A 22,144-nucleotide genomic window follows, 5' to 3' on the forward strand; every position below is an offset into this window, starting at 1 on the left:
AATGGGAAGTTTCTCTCTATTTACTCTTATCAAAACCCTTCATGATTTTAAACATCTCTATCAAATCTCCTCTTGGTCTTCGCTGCTGCCAAGGAGAACAATCCCAGCTTCTCCAGTAACTGTAAACCCTCATCCCTGGAAACAAAATTGCACAGATGTTTATGGTTGGGATTTTAGCAATGATGCATCAGATGCAGAATTATTCACCTGAAGCTTGGTATTTCATCGAATGCATGGTTTAAACCTGGAGTGTGGTTAGTGGTTCTGGATAAATCCCCGTTAAGCACTCCGATATAGTCTGCTTAAATCTAGTGTCAAACCACGTTCTGGTTATTGAAGGAGTTTTTAAAAAAATTCTCACAGTTCCTTTCAATCTGTGATTTCAAATTGTCAAGTGCCACATTGCCTTATGAATGGGATCAGCCCACACCCTTGCATAACATTCAGACTGAACGTTCCTGTTGTTCCAGCGTCATTCTGCTACCCTGAAGCTGGAGTTTGTGCAGCAGGTTTAACTCTACATGTGGTTCGGGCTCTTGAATAAATCAGTGATGGTGAAACTGGTTGCACCGCAACAAGTGTGGCTAGTAATGATGGAATGGAGCGCTTGTCTCTGATCTCAGTGAGTGGAACTCGAGCCCTGATGTCGGCTGCTCAGTCACCCTGCCTATCAGAGGCTCAGTAAAGAAATCTGATTATTTACCCATTCCCGGGCACTTTTAATGGGTTATAAGAGTTCCGTGTGGAATAGGGTCAATGGGCTGGTACTTTGGAGTTGGATAGTAAAGCAGTTAACTGGTTGACCACCTCACAGCCAGGAACACGATGACCTGACTGGGTGGTTAGTGGGACTTTGCTGAGTGCAAATTAGCATTTTCTTGCTGAATAACAGTGACTGCACTTCAACATAATGAACTGACTGGAAAACACCTTGGGATTCCTGAGGACGTGATGCGATACTATATTAATGTATGGGATTTTATAAAGGTCTCCTGTCGAGGTAGGGTATGGTGCCACAGTTATCAACAGCCCTTGGGTGACTTTTATCCAATTACCCATTCTTCAGTGCCCCATAGTTTATGAAATGGAGGACTAATCAGCCGAGGGGGTAGAATTTCGGCTGGGGTTCCCCGTTAACTTGGGTAGAAGATCGGTATAGGCCCCAGGGAGGAGGCAGCTCACAGCACTCCTCCCCTGTTTCCGCCGATAGCCCACTGAACTCATGGCAGGTGATTGGGAGAGCCCCCACAGAAATTCTAGGCCCTGATCTCGAACCACCTTTCTGCTAGAAAGTATGTAATTGTGGATTGTGTCGACTTTGCTCAGTAATGGCGCTCTTGCCCCACTTCGGGACCTGAGCACATAGTCTAGCCTGACAGGTCAGTGCACTACTGAGGCCCCACCCCCACAGTACTGAGGCCCCACCCACCTGATGATGAGTATCAAACCGTGGGGGGAATCGCTTCTGAACACAATCCTTCTGACACCTTTTGGGGAAAAAAAATGAATTTGCAGTTATATAGCGCCTTTCACTTCCTTGAGACAAGCCAAAGGGCTTTACAGCCAATGATTATTTTTGAAGTGCAGTCACTGTTGTATTGTAAGCAAATACAGCAGCCAATTTATGCCAAGCAAAGTTCCACAAGCAGCATCGAGATGAAAGACCAATTGACCAGGGCGCCATGAGAACTCCCCTGCTCGGCTTTGAGTAGTGCTGCAGGATGTTTTGCGTCCACCTGAGCCGATTTTGTGACTGGGGCTGAAGTCGGTGGCTTCAGTCTTCCCCGTGTTTAACTGGAGAAAATGATGGCTAAACCCTGCGTCCTTATTTACAGATGAACCACGCAACGATGAAACACCGGAAACCCAACAGAGTAGTGAAGAGAGCACAGCGACTCCAGAAGACAAAGAGGGGTGTCCGGACACAACAGACAGCAGCGTGGAGCAGGGAGCAAGCGAGAGTACCTCTGGTACGGAGAGTAACAGCGCCATGGCAGAGGAGCCCATACCCGAGCCCATTGCAGAAAGTGAAGACAAGAAAGAATAATTTCAACAAACACACAAACTTTCCATTCCAGTTAGTTGTACTACTTGATTAATATCGTACTCGTTTTTTTATTCAACCTGTTTATAAGTTAGAAGGATTTTCTTTTTACACATTTGTAGAGATGCCGGCATAATGGACTCCTTCAGCACAACCTACAGCCCGGTCACCTGTCAGAGATTCAGTGTTACGAAGTGGAGGTCAATGAATTATAAAGGGGTGGAAGGAAAGAGACAGAAGTTTAAAGGTACTGTACGCTATAGTTAAACCAGCCTGCTTGTCTCTTGGTCACTGTAAAGATATTTATTTTCATCAGTAAATAAACAGCGTTTAATGGCTGAATCACAAGGTCAGAGTGCACAGGTTGCAGTTGTCAGCTTTGATATTTATCTTCCTCTCGGATTTCCTGTGTTGTCCATGGATTTTGACTGACGTGTTGAAGAACTGATAACGTTGCTTCCCAAAGCTGAAAGGCATAGTGTTTCTGGTGAGGCTGGACCCCATGCCCAGTATTTATTGTACAAGTGCTTTCTGGTCATCAGAAAGGTTTACCACTTCCTCGCGCAATCCTTTTTGCAGAGCACAATTGAATACAGTTGGTGTACATCTTCCTGGCGTTCATTCTGTGCCAATTGGGACCCTGATAAGATGGCGATCGCCCCAGAGGTGACTAAGTTCAATCATCGCACGCCTTCGATCAATACCCTTTCGTTCATTGCATTTTCCTTGAGCCGTGTAAAAGTGTAGTCTTGCAATGACCTGTAATGAACTAACTTAGCCATTTTACAGAGTTGCCATTTTACACGTGTAGAGCTGCAGGTTCCTACCTCCCCAGCTGCTGATGGACAAAGTCATTTGACAAGGACACAGGATAGCTAGTCATAACCACAGAGCTGTCAACTGCTCTACTTCGGTACCTGGTGGAACTGCTTTGCGAAGAGCACCTTTCCTTTATAAAAGCCAGCTGTGTGTCTGTAGCTGAGGTTGTTGTGTTCCTCGGGGGAAGATGGGGTGTGTAAGCAAGGATCACAGCACAGGTGGTTCCCAGTGTGATTGGCATCACTGTTTGTGTCTTGTACTGTAGTATGCTGCGTTAACTTTTTTAAAAAAGATTTCCCCACCACAATAAAGGAGAAACTTGATAATTTCTGCTGTGTGCTTTCTGATGCTGATATATTGTGCAGAGCCCGGAAGCTCCGCTGGTTGAATCTCGGTCCACTGGGGAAAAAGAAGAGCTAGCTTGCATTTCTATAGCACCTTTCACATCCTCGGGACGTCCCAAAGGGCATCACAGCCAATTAATTACTTCTGAAGCGCAGTCACTTGTAGGCAGACGTGGCAGCCAATTTATGTACAGCAAGGTCCCACAGCCATGAAATAAATGACCAGTTAATCTGTTTTGATGGTGTTAGTTAAGCTATAAATATTGGCCAGGGCAATGGAAAAATTCCCCTTTTCAACTATTGCCATGGGATCTTTTACATCCACCTGAACAGGCAAATGGCACCTGGGTTTAACGGCACTCCGACAGTGCTGCGCTATCATTTCCATCAGTCAGCGCTGGTGCCCATATATATTTGGACAGCTACATGTAAATTAGGTGGTAATGACTTAGTGACGCCAAACATCCTATTTCTGTTCACTTCCCCTCATTTATTCTAAGCTTTAATTACGATAGTATAACACTCGCACCCAAGAGTGCTCATCTCCCTGTTGGAAGTGCAGGATCGTTGAATTACCATTGCAAGTCTTTCGTTAAGATGAGGCCATGAGGCTTTTGGGTTGACATAAAAACATTTCAAAGTAGAGCAGAGCAGTTCCCCCCGGTGTCCTGGCCAATATTTACCCCTTGACCAACATCACGTTGCTGTTTGTGGGATCTTGCTGTGTGCAAAGCCCTCGCCCCCTCCAGGCTTTTTGTTCTGGTGACTGAAGATCAGGTAAGAAGTATCCAAGTGAAACGATACATGAAGTACCTGAGCTGCGGGGGATTATTATAATTGCTCCACGCACAAAAATGTAGTTTCTAAAAATCTTTTGACTTGGATGCACGCACAAGGTTGCAGAATAAGCCTTGACTCTGCAAATATTGGAAACAATGTGGATGCATGATAATTATAGGGTATCTGATTACAAGAAATGTCTGTTCCTGCGAGTGGTGTATCCATCTGGCACAAGTTGGGCAAGATCTTTCATTGACAGCTAAGGATCAGAAATACAAGATAATCAGTAATAAAATTTGATGTATTGAGTTTTAAGGTTGCTTTAGGTTTCACGGCTCATATTCACAATTCGAAACTCTACACCCCTGCAGTCTTCTAACCAGTGTGGGATTTGTGTACTCCCAGCCGGGCTCCAACATGTCTCTTCAATTTTTTAAGTTGCTTTGTTATTCTAGAAAGATATCATATGGACATGACCCCACCACAAATATTAATGCTATGTGCCCGACACAACCTCCATCTCGTGGGCTAGTTCCCACCACAACTGCCCTCACCATTCCTTCAGCATAAGAACTTAAGAAATAGGAGCAGGAGTAGGCCATTCGGCTCCTCGAGCTTGCTCCGCCATTCAATAAGATCATGGCTGATCTGATCATGGACTCAGTTCCACTTCCCCGCCCGCTCCCCATAACCTCTTAACCCCTTATCGTTTAAGAAACTGTCTATTTCTGTCATTTATTCAATGTCCCAGCTTCCACAGCTCTCTGAGGCAGTGAATTCCACAGATTTACAACTCTCAGAGAAGAAATTTCTCCTCATCTCAGTTTTAAATGGGCGACCCCTTATTCTAAGATCATGCCCTCTAGTTCTAGACTCCCCCACCAGTGGAAACATCCTCTCTGCATCCACCTTTCAAGCCCCCTAATAATCTTATACGTTTCGATAAGATCACCTCATTCTTCTGAATTCCAATGAGTAGAGGCTCAATCTACTCAATCTTTCCTCGTAAGTCAACCCCCTCATCTCCGGAATCAACCGAGTGAACCTTTTCTGAACTGCCTCCAAAGCAAGTATATCCTTTCGTAAATATGGAAACCAAAACTGCACGCAGCATTCCAGGTGTGACCTCACCAATACCCTGTATAGCTGTGTAGCAAGACTTCCCTGCTTTTATACTCCATCCCCTTTGCAATAAAGGCTGTTCATCGGCCTCAACTCCACTTTCCCGCCTGATCTCCATATCCCTTGATTCCCCTAAACTCCAAAAATCTATCGATCTCAGCCTTGAATATATTCAGAGACTCTGCATCCACAGCCCTCTGCGGCAGAGAAGTCCAAAGCTTTATAACCCTCCTCGTCTCTGTCTTAAATGGCTTACCCCTTATCCTTATTAAGGGAATTAAGGGTTATGGGGAGCGGGCGGGTAAGTGGAGCTGAGTCCACGGCCAGATCAGCCATGATCTTGTTGAATGACTGAGCAGGCTCAAGGGGTTAGATGGCCTACAACTGTTCCTAATTCTTATGTTCTTAGACTGTGGCCCCTGGTTCTGGACTTCCCCAACATCGGGAACATTCTTCCTGCATCTAACCTGTCCAATCCCGTCAGAATTTTATATGTTTCTATGAGAACCCCTCTCATTCTTCTAAATTCCAGTGAATATAAGCTTAGTCGATCCAGTCTTTCTTCATATGTCAGCCGCTGCCCTCCCTGAATAGCAAGAATGTCCTTCCTCAGATTAGGAGACCAAATATTCAAGGTGTGGCCTTACCAAGGCCCTGTGCAACTGCAGTAAGACCTCCCTGCTCCTATACTAGCTACTCGGAGGAGGAGTGAGTTCCGGGGACGTCGGAGGCCTATAAAGGCCAGCGGGATTTCGTGATCGGAGAGCTAGTCGGAGGAGGAGCGAGTTCCAGGGACGTCGGAGGCCTATAAAGGCCAGCGGGAGTTCGTGGTCGGAGAGCAAGTCTGAGGAGGAGCGAGTTCCGGGGATGTCGGAGGCCTACCGGTGCAGTTACAGGGAGAAGGCAAAAGGAAGTAGAAAGAAATCGAAAGGTGACATCACAGCCAAGGGAGTAAGTGATTGGTAAGTAGTTTTTCTTTTTCTCTTCTCAATCAGTAAGTAACATTTAGCATTGTTGTTGCCCAATTAAGTTAATCCATGGCAGGAGAGCTCGGACGAGTGTTATGTGGGAACTCGGGGCACTTCCTTTGTCCCTGACGACTATGCGTGCGGGAAGTGCATCCGCCTGCAACTCCTGACGGACCGCATTGCGGCACTGGAGCTGCGGGTGGATGAACTCTGGAGCATCCACGATGCTGAGAATGACGTGAATAGCACGTTTAGCGAGTTGGTCACACCGCGGGTAAAGAATACACAGCCAGATAGGGATTGGGTGACCAAAAGGAAGAGCAGTGCAAGGAAGGTAGTGCAGGGGTCCCCTGCAGTCATCCCCCTGAAAAACAGATACACCGTTTTGGGTGCTAACATATGGTGCCTGGCAAACCTTTCATATTTGGGTGCAGTTAGGGTTGGCAACCATTGACTATGGTACCATAGCCAACCAATGATTGGATTTGGAAAAAAATTAAAACAGAAGGAAACAGCAAACAAGTTCTTAACTTGTTGCCAAGATTGCGGTGTGCAGATTTATTGTATAAATGTTACCACCACACCCTTCAGGAAAATGTTGGGAAAGGCTTGACAAGTGAACTAGTGTGTAGTAATTGAGAATCGCACGCAATGCTCGACAAGAACTGGTTTTTAGGAATGTTGTGATTTAGCCAAAAGCGGGCATTTTCTTTTGAATTGTCAGAGCTGACTGATTATGGGTGTATCAATGACACTATCAAAGACAAGGTGAATTCGTACCACCCATGCACATGGCTGTTCTAATGCAGAAAGTGTAGTTTGTAGAATTAAAGAATCACTCCGCACAGAAGGAGGCCGTTCGGCCCATCGTGCCTGTGTCGGCTCTTGCAAAGAGCAATCCAATTAGTCCCACTCCCCCACTTTTTCCCCACAGCCCTGAAAAATGTTCCCCTTCAATTATTTATTCAATTCCCTTTTGAAAGCTACTATTAAAACAGCTTCCTTTCAGGCAGCATGTTCCAGATCACAATTCCTCATGTTGCCTCTGGTTCTTTTGCCAATTATCCTAAATCTATTTCCTCTGGTAACCGACCCTACTGCCACTGGAAACTGTTTTTCCTTGTTAAAACCCTTAATGAATACCTCTATCAAATCTCTGTTTAAACGTCTCTGCTTTAAGAAGAGCAATTCCACCTTCTCTCCACGTAAGTCCCTCATTCCTGCAGCATTCTAGTAAATTTCTGTTCCCTCTCCAAGGCCTTCACATCTTTCCTAAAGTGCAGTGCCCAGAATTGGCCACAGTACTGCAGCTGAGGCTGAACTAGTGATTATCCTCTATTTAAAACCAACAATCCCGTATTCCTTTTTAACAGTCTTGTCTCAAAATCTCTCGTCAATATGTGGGAAATGCCAGAACTTGATAAATGTGAATCCTACTTGGATCTGACCTGTAAAATAGATTAAAAGAAAATGAAATTCCACTTTACTTATTACAGTTGCTCCTGTGACCCCTTTGCTTAGTACCTAATCGTCTTTACCCACGTGCCTTTGTTAACTCTCGACTTGACTATTCCTACGCAATAGAAACATAGAAAATAGGTGCAGGAGTAGACCATTTGGCCCCTCGAGCCTGCACCACCATTCAATAAGATCATGGCTAATCATTCCCTCAGTACCCCTTTCCTGCTTTCTCTCCATACCCTTTGATCCCTTTAGCTGTAAGGGCCATATCTAACTCTCTCTTGAATATATCCAATGAACTGGCATCAACAACTCTCTGCGGTAGGGAATTCCACAGGTTAACAACTCTCTGAGTGAAGAAGTTTCTCCTCATCTCACTCCTAAATGGCCTACCCCTTATCCACAATCCTGACTGGCCTCCCAAATTCTACCCTCCATAAACTTGAGGTCATCCAAACCTCTGCTGGTTTGCACTGAGTCCCGCTCACTCATCACTCCTGTGCTCGCTGACCTACATTGGCTCCCGGTTAAGCAACGCCTCGATTTTAAAATTCTCATCCTTGTTTTCAAATCTGCTATGGCCTCACCCCTTCCTATCTCTAATCTCCAGCCCTACCACCCTCCGAGATCTCTGCGCCCCTCTAATTCTGCCCTCTTGAGCATCCCCGATTTTAATCGCTCCGCCATTGGTGGCTGCACCTTCAGCTGCCTAGGTCCTAAGCTCTGGAACTCCCTCTCTGCCTCTCTTTCCTCCTTCTCCCCACTCCTTAAAATCTACCTCTTTGATCAAGCTCTTAGTCATCTGCCCTAATATCTCCTTAAGTGGCTCATTATCAAATTTTGTTTTATAACGCTCATGTGGAGTTCCTTGGTATGTTTTACTATGTTAAAGGTGCTATATAAACACAATTTATCATTGTTAAGGATGTTGATGGCAATTAAAGGCCATTCAGTCCATTTAGTTCTCTTTAGTACCCTAACTTGGTTCCTCTGTAGCAGTTGATTCACTCTACATATAATTCACTGCATGAAACAATTTGAGACATTTCAGTGAAATGTTGAAGTTCAATATGCACGTTGGTTCCTCTTCCCTCCGTAGCATCAAACAGTAGGGGTACGTATGGTAGTGTAGTGGTTATGTTGCTGAACTAGTAATTATCTGCTTGGCACTTCTGGCTGAAGATGGTTGCAAATGCTTCAGCCTTGTCTTTTGCACTTGTGTGCTGGGCTCCCCCATCATTGAGAGTGGCGATATTCATGGAGCCTCGTTCTCCTGTTAATTGTTTAATTGTGCACTATCATTCACGACTGGATGTGGCAGGACTGCAGAGCTTTGATCTGATCCGTTGATTGTGGGATCGCTTAGCTCTGTCTATAGCATGCTGCTTCTGCTGTTTAGCATGTATGTAGTCCTATGTTGCAGCTTCCCCAGGTTGGCACCTCATTTTTAGGTATGCCTGATGCTGCTCCTGGCGTGCTCTTCTGCACTCTTCATTGAACCAGGGTTGGTCCTCTGGCTTGATGGTAGTAGTAGAGTGAGGGATATGCTGGGCCATGAGGTTACAGAGTGTGGTGGAATACAATTCTGCTGCTGCTGATGGCCCTCAGCACTTCATGGATGCCCAGTTTTGAGCTGCTTGATCTGCTCTGAACCACTACTAATGCTGTCGTGGACAGATGCATCTGTGACAGGTAGATTTGGTGAGGACGAGGTCAGGTAGGTTGTTCTCTCATGTTGGTTCTCTCACCACCTGCTGCAGGTCCAATTTGGCAGCTATGTCCTTCAGGACTTGGCCAGCTCGATCAGTAGCGGTGCTGGACATTGAAGTCCCCCATGGGGGGGGTACTGAAGTTGAATGTTCAGCCATGAACTCATTGAATGGCGGTGCAGGCTAGAAGGGCCGAATGGCCTACTCCTGCACCTATTTTCTATGTTTCTATCCAGAGTACATTTTGTGCCCTTGCTACCCTCAGTGCTTCTTCCAATTGATGTTCAACAGGGAGGAGTACTGATTCATCAGCTGAATGAGGGTGGTGGATATTAATCAGGGTGAGGTTTCCTTGCCCATGCTTGACTTAAAGCCATGAGACTTCATGAGGTCTGGAGTCAATGTTGAGGACTCCCAGGGCCACTCCCTCCCAACTGTATACCACTGTGCCGCCACCCCTGGTGGATCTGTCCTGCCTCTGGGAAAGGACATACCCAGGGATGGTGATGGAGGAGTCTGGGACATTGTCTGAGAGGTATGATTCTGTGAGTATGACTGTCCGGCTGTTGCTTGACTAGTCGGGACAGCTCTCCCAATTTTGGCACAAATCCCCAGAAATTAGTGAGGAGAGCTTTGCAGGGTCGACTGGGCTGGGTGTGCCTTTTTTCGTGTCTGTAGCTGGTGCCGAGGTCGATGCCGGATGGTCTATCCGGTTTTATTCTTATTATTGTTTCTTGTGGCGATTTGTTACAACTGAGTGGCTCGCTCGGCCATTTCAGAAGGACATTGTTGTGGGTCAGGAGTCGCGTATAGGCCAGACGATGTTAGGAAGACAGATTTCCTTCCCCAAAGGACATTAGTGAACCAGATGGGTTTTTACCACAATCCGGTAGTTTCATGGTCATTACTGAAACTAGCTTTTTATTCCAGATTTATTTAGTTGGCTGAATTTAAATTCCCCAGCTGCTGTGGTGGGATCTGAACTCGTGTCTCCAGATTATTAGTCCAGGCCTCTGGATTACTAGTCCCATAACCTAACCACTATCCATATCGGTCTCCTCCTGAGGTCTCCACTATCACAGAAGCCAGTCTTCAGCCAATTCGATTCACTCCATGTGATATCAAGAAACGGCTGAGCGCACTGGGTACAGCAAGGGCTATGCCCCTGACAACATCCCGGCTATCGTACAGAACACGTGCTCCAGAACTAGCCACACCTCTAGCCAAGCTGTTCCAGTACAGCTACAACATTGTCATCTATCCGACAATGTGTAAAACTGCCCAGGTATGTCCTGTCCACAAAAAGCAGGACAATTCCAATCCGGCCAATGACTGCCCCATCAGTTTACTCTCAATTCTCAGCAAAGTGATGGAAGGTGTCATCGACAGTGCTATTAAGCGGCACTTACCAATAACCTGCTCACCGATGCTCAGTTTGGATTCTGCCAGGACCACTCGGCTCCAGACCTCATTACAGCCTTGGTCCAAACATAGACAAAAGAGTTGAATTCCAGAGGTGAGGTGAGAGTAACTGCCCTTGACATCAAGGCAGCATTTGGCCGAGTGTGGCATCAAGGAGCCCTAGTAAAACTGAAGTCAATGGGAATCAGGGAAAACTCTCCACTGGCTGGTGTCATACCGAGCACAAAGGAAGATGGTTGTGGTGATTGGAGGTCAATCATCTCAGCCCCAGGACATCGCTGCAGGAGTTCCTCAGGGCAGTGCCCTAGGCCCAACCATCTTCAGCTGTTTCATCAATGACCTTTCCTCCATCATAAGGTAAGAAGTGGGGATGTTCGCTGGTGATTGCACAGTGTTCAGTTCCATTCGCAACTCCTCAGAAAATTAAGCAGTCCATGTCTGTATGCAACAAGACCTAGACAATATTCAGACTTGGGCTCATAAGTGGAAAATAACATTTGCGCCACACAAGTGCCAGGCAATGACCATCTCCAACAAACGAGAGATATTCAATGGCATTACCATAACCGAATCCCCCACCATCAACGTCCTGAGAGTCACCATTAACCAGAAACTTAACAGGATCAGCCACATAAATACTGTGGCTACAAGAGCAGGTCAGAGGCTGGGTATTCTGTGATGAGTGTCCACCTCCTGACTCCCCAAAGCTTTTCCACCATCTAAAAGACACAAGTCAGGAATGTGATGGAATACACTCCACTTGCCTGGATGAGTGCAGCTCCAACAACACTCAAGAAGCTCGACACTATCCAGGACAAAGCAGCCCGCTTGATCGGCACCCCATCCACCACCTTCAACATTCACTCCCTCCACCACCATCGCATGGCTGCAGTGTACACCATGTATAAGATGCACGATAGCAATTCACCATGGCTTCTTCGGCAGCACCAAACCTGCAACCTCTAAATCCTTCCATGGTCTTGCCCCCCCTCCCCACCTCCCTATCTCTGTAATTTCCTCCAGCCCCCCGAGATGTCTGCGCTTGTCTAATTCCGACCTCTTGGGCATCCCTGATTATAATTACTCAACCATAGGTGGCCGTGTCTTCTGTTGCCTGGGCCCCAAGCTCTGGAACTCCCTGCCTACACTCTCTACCTCTTTTTCCTCCTTCAAGACATACCTCTTTGACCAAGCTTTTGGTCAACTCCGATAATTTCTACTTTTGTGGCTCGATGTCAAATTCTTATCTCAATACTCCTGTGAAGCGCCTTCGGACGTTTCACTTCCTTAAAGGTGCTATATAAATACAAGTTGTTGTTGTAGAAGGACAAGGGCATCAGGCGCATGGGAACACCATCACCTCCAAGTTCCCCTCCAAGTCACACGCCATCCTGACTTGGAAATATATCGGCCGTTCCTTTATCACCACTGGGTCACAATCCTGGAACTCCCTCCCTAACCGCACTGTGGGAGCACCTTCACCACACGGACTGCAGTGGTTCAAGAAGGCGGCTCACCACCACTTTCTCGAGAGCAATTAGGAATGGGCAATAAATGCCGGCCTTGCCAGCGACACCCACATCCCAGAATAAATTTTTTAAAAATCACAAATTATCGACAGCACAGAGACAGACCAGTCAGCTCTGATCTATGCTGGTGTTTATGCTCTGCACGAGCCTCCTCCCACCCTACTTCATCTAACTCCATTAGCATATCCTTCTATTCTTTTTATACTTGAGTATTTTCCACAAGTTACAAAGTTTATCTTGGGGAGCCAAGTGTTCAGCTGTGTATAGAGAGCAGTTCAAATACTGATTTATTATTCACTGACCTTTCCCCATACAAGTTCTTTCTCACTCCTGCTGGCTGCTTATGATTTAAGGGAAGGTATCCACGTTTTACCCCTTCGAGTTTCATCTTGAGTGTGAGATGTTGATTAGTTATAGTTGTGGATCATGCTATGCTTTTTACGCTGAGGTTGAGTTAAACTGAAACTCCAGTGAAGCCCTCGGACATCCCCATGTCTGGGATTGAGCTGTTTCACAATGTCAGCTGCAGTGCATTACGCAAACATTGCAGCATGTTTTGTGCTCGGGAGATGAATATTCAACCAGGACTCCCAGGCCTATTCGCTAGACCAGGACTCCTGCAGAAGTGTGGACTGGAGAGTATATGGAATAGTCTGGATACTCACTGTCTGAGCTCAGAATGGCCACATGGGCGGGATTCCAAAGGGAAATAAACTCCAGCCAGAGACAGCACCCACAGGAGAGGAGGGGAGAAAACGTTTCGGCCAGAAATCTGTCATCTCATTCCACCATCATAACTGGCAGAATGGAAGTATCATCTTGTGCCCCGCACTGTATACCCCACCCGGTGACCCGCACTGTGGGACAGGGCCCCTCACCTGAGTTTCTCAAATTAAAAAATATCTTGAAGTTAAAAGTTTTTGAAAAGACCATTCCCAGTTGAAGAATTAGGACTCGATTCAATACAATCCTTTTTCTACATTTTGTTTCAACATGTTTTATACTTTCTGTTTACTGTAAGTTGGTGTTGGGGATATGAAATGCCTTTCAGTGAGGGTGGGGAAGCCCATTAATGAGAAATCTGTTTGAATGATTTAAAGCAGAACCCAAACAAACAAAGATTGTCAAACTCCACATCAGCTGCGTTTTGTTCGGTACAGTGGTTGGACAGTCCCAGCCTCGGGCATTTTCTGAGATCATGGGAATGGATTTGAACTGACAGAAGCAGGTCAATCATCTCAATGTTTGTAGGTTGGGCAAATCCAACTTCGAATAGCTCATCGATGGTCTGCTCAGTATGTGGGGCTGGGCCGTAACCAACATCAATTCGTAGGATTCTAAAATCTGGCAGCGCAGACGGAGGCCATTCAGCCCATCGAGTCTACTGGCTCTCCGAAAGAGATTTCCCCTTGGGGCCCATTTACCTGCCCTTTCTCCATACGTTTTAACTTTTTCTTTTTCAAATATTTATGCACTTAACCCTCTGAAAAGCTAATCTAGATGCTGCTTTCTTACTGTCTATGGCCCCAAATCACCCTCTGCATAAAATGTATGTCTTCCAATTACTGACTAGCCAGTTTTTCCCTGTCCACCTTATCAAAAAACACCATCAGGTCACCCCTCAACCTTCTCTTTTATAGAGAGAAGAGCATCAGCCTGTTCAGTCTATCCTGATACTTGTAACCTCTCAGTTCTGATAAAGCTTCTCCAGTGCCTCTATATCCATATGTAATATGGAGAGCAGAACTGTACTCTACTCTAAGTGCGGTCTAACCAAGGTTCTATACAGGTTTAACATAACGTCTCTGCTTTTCAATTATATCCCTCGAGAAATGAATCCCAATGCTTTGCATTTTACATGGCTTTGTTAGTTTTTTATGGCCTTTTGAAAATCCTTATACACAACAGTCACTGCACTTCCTTGATCAACACACTGTTATTTCCTGAGATGACTGCATTATATTGGCAGACATGAGTTGCCACTTACAAATCCATGCTGGCTGCCCTCCATTGGCTCGTGAATACTCTGAGTGAGTATTCATTTAATTCTGTATTGTCTCTACAACTGGCTTGTCCCTTTTTGAACAAACGTGTTACATCGACAACCCTCCAGTCCTCTGGCACAACTTCCATATCCATGGAAGATTACAGCCTCTGGTTTTTAAACTTCGATCTCGGGATGTGAGTGCCGCTGGCAAGGCCGCATTTATTGCCCATCACTAGTTGCCCTGAGACGGTGCCGATAATTCCCCTGTCTTCCCCAGGTCATCTGACTGAATCTGCTTTCAGGAGAGGGTGGCAATCAGGCTGAAGGTGCAGATCGGAGGCTTCCCGCGGGGAATTGCCTCCCATCCGCAAATAAAATGCTGGTGGTCTGGGGGGTACTGGGACTTGCGGACCTGGACATTTCCGGGTACCGCAGGTACAGGCCCGCGTATCTCGGGGGTCCGGCGGGTACGGGGACTCATGGACCTGGGCCTCTCCGGGAAGCCGTGGGTAGAGGGCCACGTATCCGGGGGGTATGGAGACCTGGGCCTCTCTGGGTATCTCGGGGGGTACGGGGACCTGGGCCTCTCTGGGTACCCGCGGGTAGAGGGCCACGTATCCGGGGGTTACGGGGACCTGGGCGCCTCTGGGTACCCGCGGGTAGAGGGCCACGTATCCAGGGGGTACGGGGACTCTCTGACCTGGGTCTCTCCGGGTACCCGTGGGTAGAGGGCCACGTATCCGGGGGGTTACGGGGATTCGCGGACCTGGGCCTCTCCGGCTACCGGCCCGTGTATCTCGGAGGGGGGGGAGAGGGTACAGCGACTCGCGGACTTGGGCCTCTCCGGGTACCCGCGGGTGGAGGACCACGTATCCCAGGGGTTCGCAAACGCCCCTGGGATCATGTGGGGCAGCCCAACCAATTGCAGAAGGGAATCCCCATTCATGCTCCTGGGGATTGTGTGTACAGAAACCCCATAAGCATGAATGGAAATACCCCCAAAAATACCTCTACACATCAAATAAAAACATTACGTATTTAAAATTACTTAAAATGCCATTTAATTAAATATTTAAAACAAAAATGTAATTTTTTGAAAAATAAAAGGGGCTAAAAACAAACCTACCTTAGTGCACAGGGTTTTTAATGTATAAATGATTAGAAAAAAAATGTAAATGTTTGTTTGAAACTCTTCCGTTGGTAAAAGCAGGCCTTATGCTTTTACCAGACGAAAGGTTTTAACGGGCATTCACTGGGCAGGAGTTGGGCAAATCGCCCAGCTATTTTCCCGGGAATGCGTTGCATCAGTCAAGAAGATTGTTGACGGATCACAAGTCTCAGGTTTGTGCTCATGCTCTTGGGGCCGAAACCCCAGATCTTGCGCAGCCTCTACGGACACATGCGCACCTCGGACGCGCCCATAGGGGCTGCAAATTACCGGCCAGTGTTTAGTCCCAGACTGCTCGAGGTTGAGGCAGACTCTGGATGTTACTCCCATCCTACCTTATTGCACTCTGCTTTTTCTGCAGCCAAAAATAAATATTGAAAGAATAACACAAAGGGTTCTAAACAAATTCTCTGGGCTGGAGGTTGTTTGCACCTCTGTTCCAACTCTCCTCCTACTGACCAGCCAGGACTTGCAAGGGGTTAGAAAGTAATTTTACACTGGCTAATATAGTGTGACAGAATAATTACTGTTATCGAATTAACATGACATATGTTTGATCCAGTTCCATAATATAATTACGCTCCTAGAACTAGATCCTCCCTACCTTGAAAGGGTGGCGCAGTCCTCTCCCCAGTCACTCCCAACATTGTCACTCAAATAAATCATTATACCAAATGCTTTTTAGAGTTTGATGGACTTGTATTTATAGAGAACCATGCAGCACTTAAGAAATGTCACGCACAGTTGATGACAGTGATTCAGTGCATAGTAGAATCCCATGGACAGCAATGAGATCAATTATTCATCTGTGTGCTGGTGTTGGTTGAGAGAGGAATGTTGGCCAGGACACTGGGAGAGCTCCCGGTTTTTATTTTCTGAATAGCCCCATGGGATCTTTAACCTCCACCTGAACAGGGCGGGGCTTGGGGGTAACGACGCCTCCAAAACCTCGTAGCTTGAACAGTGCAGCAGTCCCTCCGAGCTGGAGCAATGAAAGGGTGTGAGACCAGGAAACTCTCAGCAGGTCAGGCAGCATCAAGGGAGAGAGAAACTGAACCATCGGCTCTGGGCTCCACATTCCCACTGAAATGAGAAAAATTGTAACTCCGATTTAACTTGCAACAACAGCAGCTTGCATTTAAATAGCACCTTTAACGTAGTAAAACATCCCAAGGCGCTTCACAGGAGTGATTATCAAACAAAATTTGACACCGAGCCACAGGGGATATTACGGCAGATGACTTGGTCAAAGAGGTAGGTTTTAAGGTGTGCCTTAAAGGAGGAAAGAGACGGAAAGATTGAGGAAGCGAATTCCAGAGCTAGGGGTCAGGCAGCTGAAGGCACGGCCACCAATGGTGGAACGATGAAATGGAGGATACTCAAGAGGCCAGAATTGGAGGAATGCAGCTAACTTGCAGACATCGACATGAGGAAGGAAAGAGAGCGAAATGGTAACTCTTGCATGGGATGGATCACCTCAGCACTGGACAGGGGATGTGGATATCTGGGCTTGAAGTTTTGGCATTTGCTTTGGCCACGGATGATGAAAAGTCTAATATAACTGAAGATTCCACATCTTGAGACGCAGAACAAATTTTGAGAATGCGGACTTTTGTATTAAAAATCTGACATTGTGGGAGCACCTTCAGCACATGGACTGTAGCGGTTCAGGGAGAAGGCCCCCACACCACCACCTCAGGGCAGCTGGAGAATGAGTCTGCGACACCCACATCTCCAGAACACATTTAAACAAAACTTCTCGTGTCCAATTTATATTCCACACATTTCTGGACACCTTCCTTACCGTACACTCTAAATCTGATTGGGTGTGCAGAGGTTAAGCATAGATAGACTTGCATTGTATTTATATAGCGCCTTTCACAACCACCAGACATCTCAAAGCACTTTACAACCAATGGAGTGTAATCATGTTGTAATGTGAGAAACGCAGAAGCCAATATACGCACATCAAGCTCCCACAAGCAGCAATGTGATAATGACCAGATAATCTGTTTTTTTTGTTATGTTTGTTGAGTGATAAATATTGGCCCCAGGACACCGGGGATAACTCCCCTGCTCTTCTTCGAAATAGAGCCATGGGATCTTTTACATCCACCTGAGAGAGCAGACGGGACCTCGGTTTAATGTCTCATCCGAAAGACGGCACCTCCGACAGCAGGTGTGACGCTGGCTGCACATATTTAGAGCAGACGGATTTCATTAAAGTGTCCTGAAACAAGAATGAGGCCCTTGATAAATATATGCTCTGAGAGACTACTGCATTAAAATGAGTTCCTGCAAGCGAAAACTGGATGTGTTTCTGGCTGCGTCGGAGATCACCTCTTACAGAAGGGTAGGTACTGCAGGGAATTCAGGGCTAGAGTGATCTCCTGGACTCGTTTCGATCGCTTAGATGAGTCGGAGACGAATTTCGCAGATTTATTTTTCCCAAATTGGCCTGAGTTTTTTATCTTTTTTTGCCTCTCCTAGGAGATCCCATGGTTTGGGGTGGGGTGGAGTGTATAAGTTGTGATACACAAGGTATCGCGATTGTGTGAGGGAGGCTGGATGGACCAAATGGTCTTTACCTGTCCATCATTATTCGTAAAAATCGCCCGACCCAATATGGACATATTTCAGACGTCTTTGGGGCATGAGCCCCACAGCCACAAAACTGTCCATTCTTGCTCCCGTTTTCCACCCACAAGTGGGTCCAATTTCTCGGCTTTTGAGGACAACAACTTGTATTTATATAGCGCCTTTAAGATAGTAAAACGTCCCAAGGCGCTTCACAGCAGTGTTACAAGACAAAACAGATAAATTTGACAATGAGCTGCTTAAGAAAAAATTACAGCAGGTGACCAAAAGCTTGGTTAAACAGGTAGGTTTTAAGGAGAGTTACAGGAGGAAAGAGAGGCGGAGAGTAGCCGTCAGATCCCTGTCTCTGACTAGAACTCAATGCTGACAGAGCGGAGATACTCCTTATCCAGCAGAAATGTTCTGTGTGAGGACAGATTGATGTGGGTGCTACGTGGAGCTCTGTTATGCACGGCATTTGAAAGAACAAGTCCGATCTTGTACAAACAGCGGCAGCAATTAAAAGCTGCACCATCATCTCCTTCACAGAGTGCTGCACAAAGCGTTTTTATTGCAAACACCTGTTGCAATAAACACTGTCATCAGACATTAGTTTATCTCTAATTTATGTCGTTGCCACAGGTTATTTCACACCCTCTCATGAGTCACTTTCCGCTGAAGATAATGTCATGAACATGGAGTAAATATGTGAAGAGAAAAAGATTAGTGAAGACAAACGTAGGTCCCTTGCAGTCGGATTCAGGTAAATTTATAATGGGGAACAAAGAAATGGCAGACCAATTGAACAAATACTTTGGTTCTGTCTTCACGAAGGAAGACACATATAACCTTCCGAATGTACTAGGCGCAGTGGGTCTAGTGAGAAGGAGGAACTGAAGGATATCCTTATTAGGCGGGAAATTGATGGCATTGAAGGCTGATAAATCCCCGGGGCCTGATAGTCTGAATTCCAGAGTACTTAAGGAAGTGGCCCTAGAAATAGTGGATGCATTGGTGATCATTTTCCAACAGTCTATCGACTCTGGATCAGTTCCTATGGACTGGAGGGTAGCTAATGTAACACCACTTTTTAAAAAAGGAGGGAGAGAGAAAACGGGTAATTATAGACCGGTGAGCCTGACATCAGTAGTGGGGAAAATGTTGGAATCAATCATTAAGGATGAAATAGCAGTGCATTTGGAAAGCAGTGACAGGATCGGTCCAAGTCAGCATGGATTTATAAAAGGGAAATCATGGTTGCCGAATCTTCTGGAATTTTTTGAGGATGTAACTAGCAGAGTGGACAAGGGAGAACCAGTGGATGTGGTGTATTTGGACTTTCAAAAGACTTTTGATAAGGCCCCGCACAAGAGATTGGTGTGCAAAATCAAAGCGCATGGTATTGGTAATGTACTGACGTGGATAGAGAACTGGTTGGCAGACAGGAAGCAGAGAGTCAGGATAAACGGGTCCTTTTCAGAATGGCAGGCAGTGACTAGTGGAGTGCCGCAGGGCTCAGTGCTGGGATCCCAGCTCTATACAATATACATTAACGATTTAGATGAAGGAGTTGAGTGTAATATCTCCAAGTTTGCAGATGAAACTAAACTGGGTGGCAGTGTGAGCTGTGAGGAGGACGCTAAGAGGCTGCAGGGTGACTTGGGCAGGTTAGGTGAGTGGGCAAATGCATGGCAGATGCAGTATAATGTAGATAAATGTGAGATCCATTTTGGGGGCAAAAACACAAAGGCAGAATATTATCTGAATGGCGGCAGATTAGGAAAAGGGGAGGTGCAACGAGACCTGGGTGTCATGGTACATCAGTCATTGAAGGTTGGCATGCAGGTACAGCAAATGGTATGTTGGCCTTCATAGCTAGGGGATTTGAGTACAGGAGCAGGGAGGTCTTACAGCAGTTGTACAGTGCCTTAGTGAGGCCTCACCTGGAATATTGTGTTCAGTTTTGGTCTCCTAATCTGAGGAAGGACGTTCTTGCTATTGAGGGAGTGCAGCGAAGGTTCACCAGACTGATTCCAGGGATGGCTGGATTGTCATGTGAGGAGAGACTGGAGCAACTGGGCCTTTATTCACTGGAGTTCAGAAGGATGAGAGGGGATCTCATAGAAACGTATAAGATTCTGATGGGACTGGTCAGGTTAGATGCGGGAAGAATGTTCCCGATGTTGGGGAAATCCAGAACCAGGAGACATAGTCTTAGGATAAGAAGTAGGTCATTTAGGACTGAGATGAGGAGAAACTTCTTCACTCAGAGAGTTGTTAACCTGTGGAATTCCCTGCCGCAGAGAGTTGTTGATGCCAGTTCATTGGATATATTCAAGAGAGAGTTAGATATGACCTTTACAGCTAAGCGGATCAAGGGGTATGGAGAGAAAGCAGGAAAAGGGGTACCGAGGGAGTGATCAGCCATGATCTTACTGAATGGCGGTGCAGGCTCGAAAGGCCGAATGGCCTACTCCTGCACCTATTTTCTAAGTTTCTAAACCCCTCTCTTCCACACACACACTTTTGTCTTTTATAAGAATTTTAAAAATTAATTCTTGGGATGTGGGTATTGCTGGCATTTATTGCCCATCCCTAATTGCCCCTTGAGAATGTGGTGGTGAGCCACCTTCTTGAACCGCTGCAGTCCGTGTTTTTTTTAATTTCAAAATATACTTTATTCATATAAAAATTTGTACACTACATTCAAAAGCAGTTCAGTACGTTTAGCTGCGGTCAGCAATCCCACACACTACATTTGGGTGCTGATGGCAGTTCCGTTCGATACATTTCCTTGCTTTTCAGTTCAAGTACAATTCAGTACAATATGGGATACATTGTAGTACATTCAACAAATTACATTACATGTGTCACTATACAGTACACGGAATAGGTGACGGTACATTTACACTTTTTCTTTCCAACGTCCATCACGAAACAGACCTTGCATTGTACATGGCATTACATAGGTGTTTACAGATCATGGTGCTCCATGTACACAAAAAATAAGTTACAAGTACGGCCCGAGGGGAGCTTTGTACTGATTCCTGCCCCCGAGTTTACCGTGGCAGAAGGGCTTTAAACTGTGGCCCTTCCCCACCGTGCCTTTGCGGCGACTGCACCAATTTTAAGTGCGTCCCTCAGCACGTAATCCTGGATCTTGTATTGAGCCAGTCTGCAACACGCAGACGTGGACATCTCCTTGCTCTGGAAGACCAGCAAGTTTCGGCAAGACCAAAGTGCGTCTTTGACCGAGTTGATGGCCCTCCAGCAGCAGGTGATGTCTGTCTCGGTGTGTCCCCCTCTGTAGAGCACAGAGTCCTGTGTTACGGAGCTGCTCGGGATGAACCTCGACTGCAACCACTGCATCTCTTTCCAAACCTGTCTTGCGAAGGCGCAATCCTGAAGGAGATGGGTGACAGTCTCGTCCGCCCCGCAGTGACTCGGGGGCACCGTGCCGTGCTGCTGAGATGTCGGCTGTGCATGAACGCTCTGATGGGTAAGGCCCTCCTCACCGCCAACCAAGCTACGTCGGTGCTTGTGTGACAGCTCTCGCGATGAGATGTTCTGCCAAACGAGTTCGACAGTCTGCTTGGGGAACCACCCGACAGGGTCCACCCTCTCCTTTCGTAGGGCGTCCAGGACCTTATGTGCTGACCGCTGCAATCTGTGTGGTGAAGGTGCTCCCACAGTGCTGTTAGGGAGGAAGTTCCAGGATTTTGACCCAGCGACGATGAAGGAATGGCGATATACTTCCAAGTCGGGATGGTCTGTGACGGAGCGGAACGTGGAGGTGATGGTGTTCCCATACACCTGCTGCCCTTGTCCTTGTAGTTGGTAGAGGTCGCGGGTTTGGGAGGTGCTGTCAAAGAGGCCTTGGTGAGTTGCTGCAATGCATCTTGTAGATGGTACACACTGCAGATACTAGTTGATCTGCTGTGTTTGCTGAAAATTGTCTTCTCCTAACTGTCTGCTTCTCTCCTACTGTCTAATTATTTCTGTTTTGATTGATATTTCTTTATATATTCCATTCGTTCAATGTCACTCACTCTGTATGCTTCTTGCACATTTTTTCATCCTCTTTTTGACACATTTATTACTTTCCGTACTTCTCAACTCAAGTTCCTTCTATAACCTTTACAATTTCTGATTTTTCTTTGACTCGTACATTAATTTCTGTCTCAATACTAATAAATCCAATGGGGAATTCAGGA

The 22,144-nt window shown here is 46.3% G+C and overlaps 1 protein-coding gene across 2 annotated transcripts in view; it reads left to right on the plus strand.

Annotated features, from left to right (window-relative positions):
• The window catches only part of smarce1 (SWI/SNF related BAF chromatin remodeling complex subunit E1), a 78,914-nt gene extending 75,723 nt beyond the window's left edge, over positions 1 to 3,191 (plus strand). For both annotated transcript variants that reach the window (XM_070864622.1, XM_070864623.1), the window contains exon 12: positions 1,836 to 3,191. In XM_070864622.1, the coding sequence (XP_070720723.1) occupies positions 1,836 to 2,047 (212 nt within the window). In that variant the 3' untranslated portion in view covers positions 2,048 to 3,191. The remainder of the gene's footprint in view (positions 1 to 1,835) is intronic.
• The last annotated feature ends 18,953 nt before the right edge of the window (positions 3,192 to 22,144 follow it).

The sequence above is a fragment of the Pristiophorus japonicus genome, chromosome 21, assembly GCF_044704955.1.
Source record: "Pristiophorus japonicus isolate sPriJap1 chromosome 21, sPriJap1.hap1, whole genome shotgun sequence".
NCBI lineage: Eukaryota > Metazoa > Chordata > Chondrichthyes > Pristiophoridae > Pristiophorus > Pristiophorus japonicus.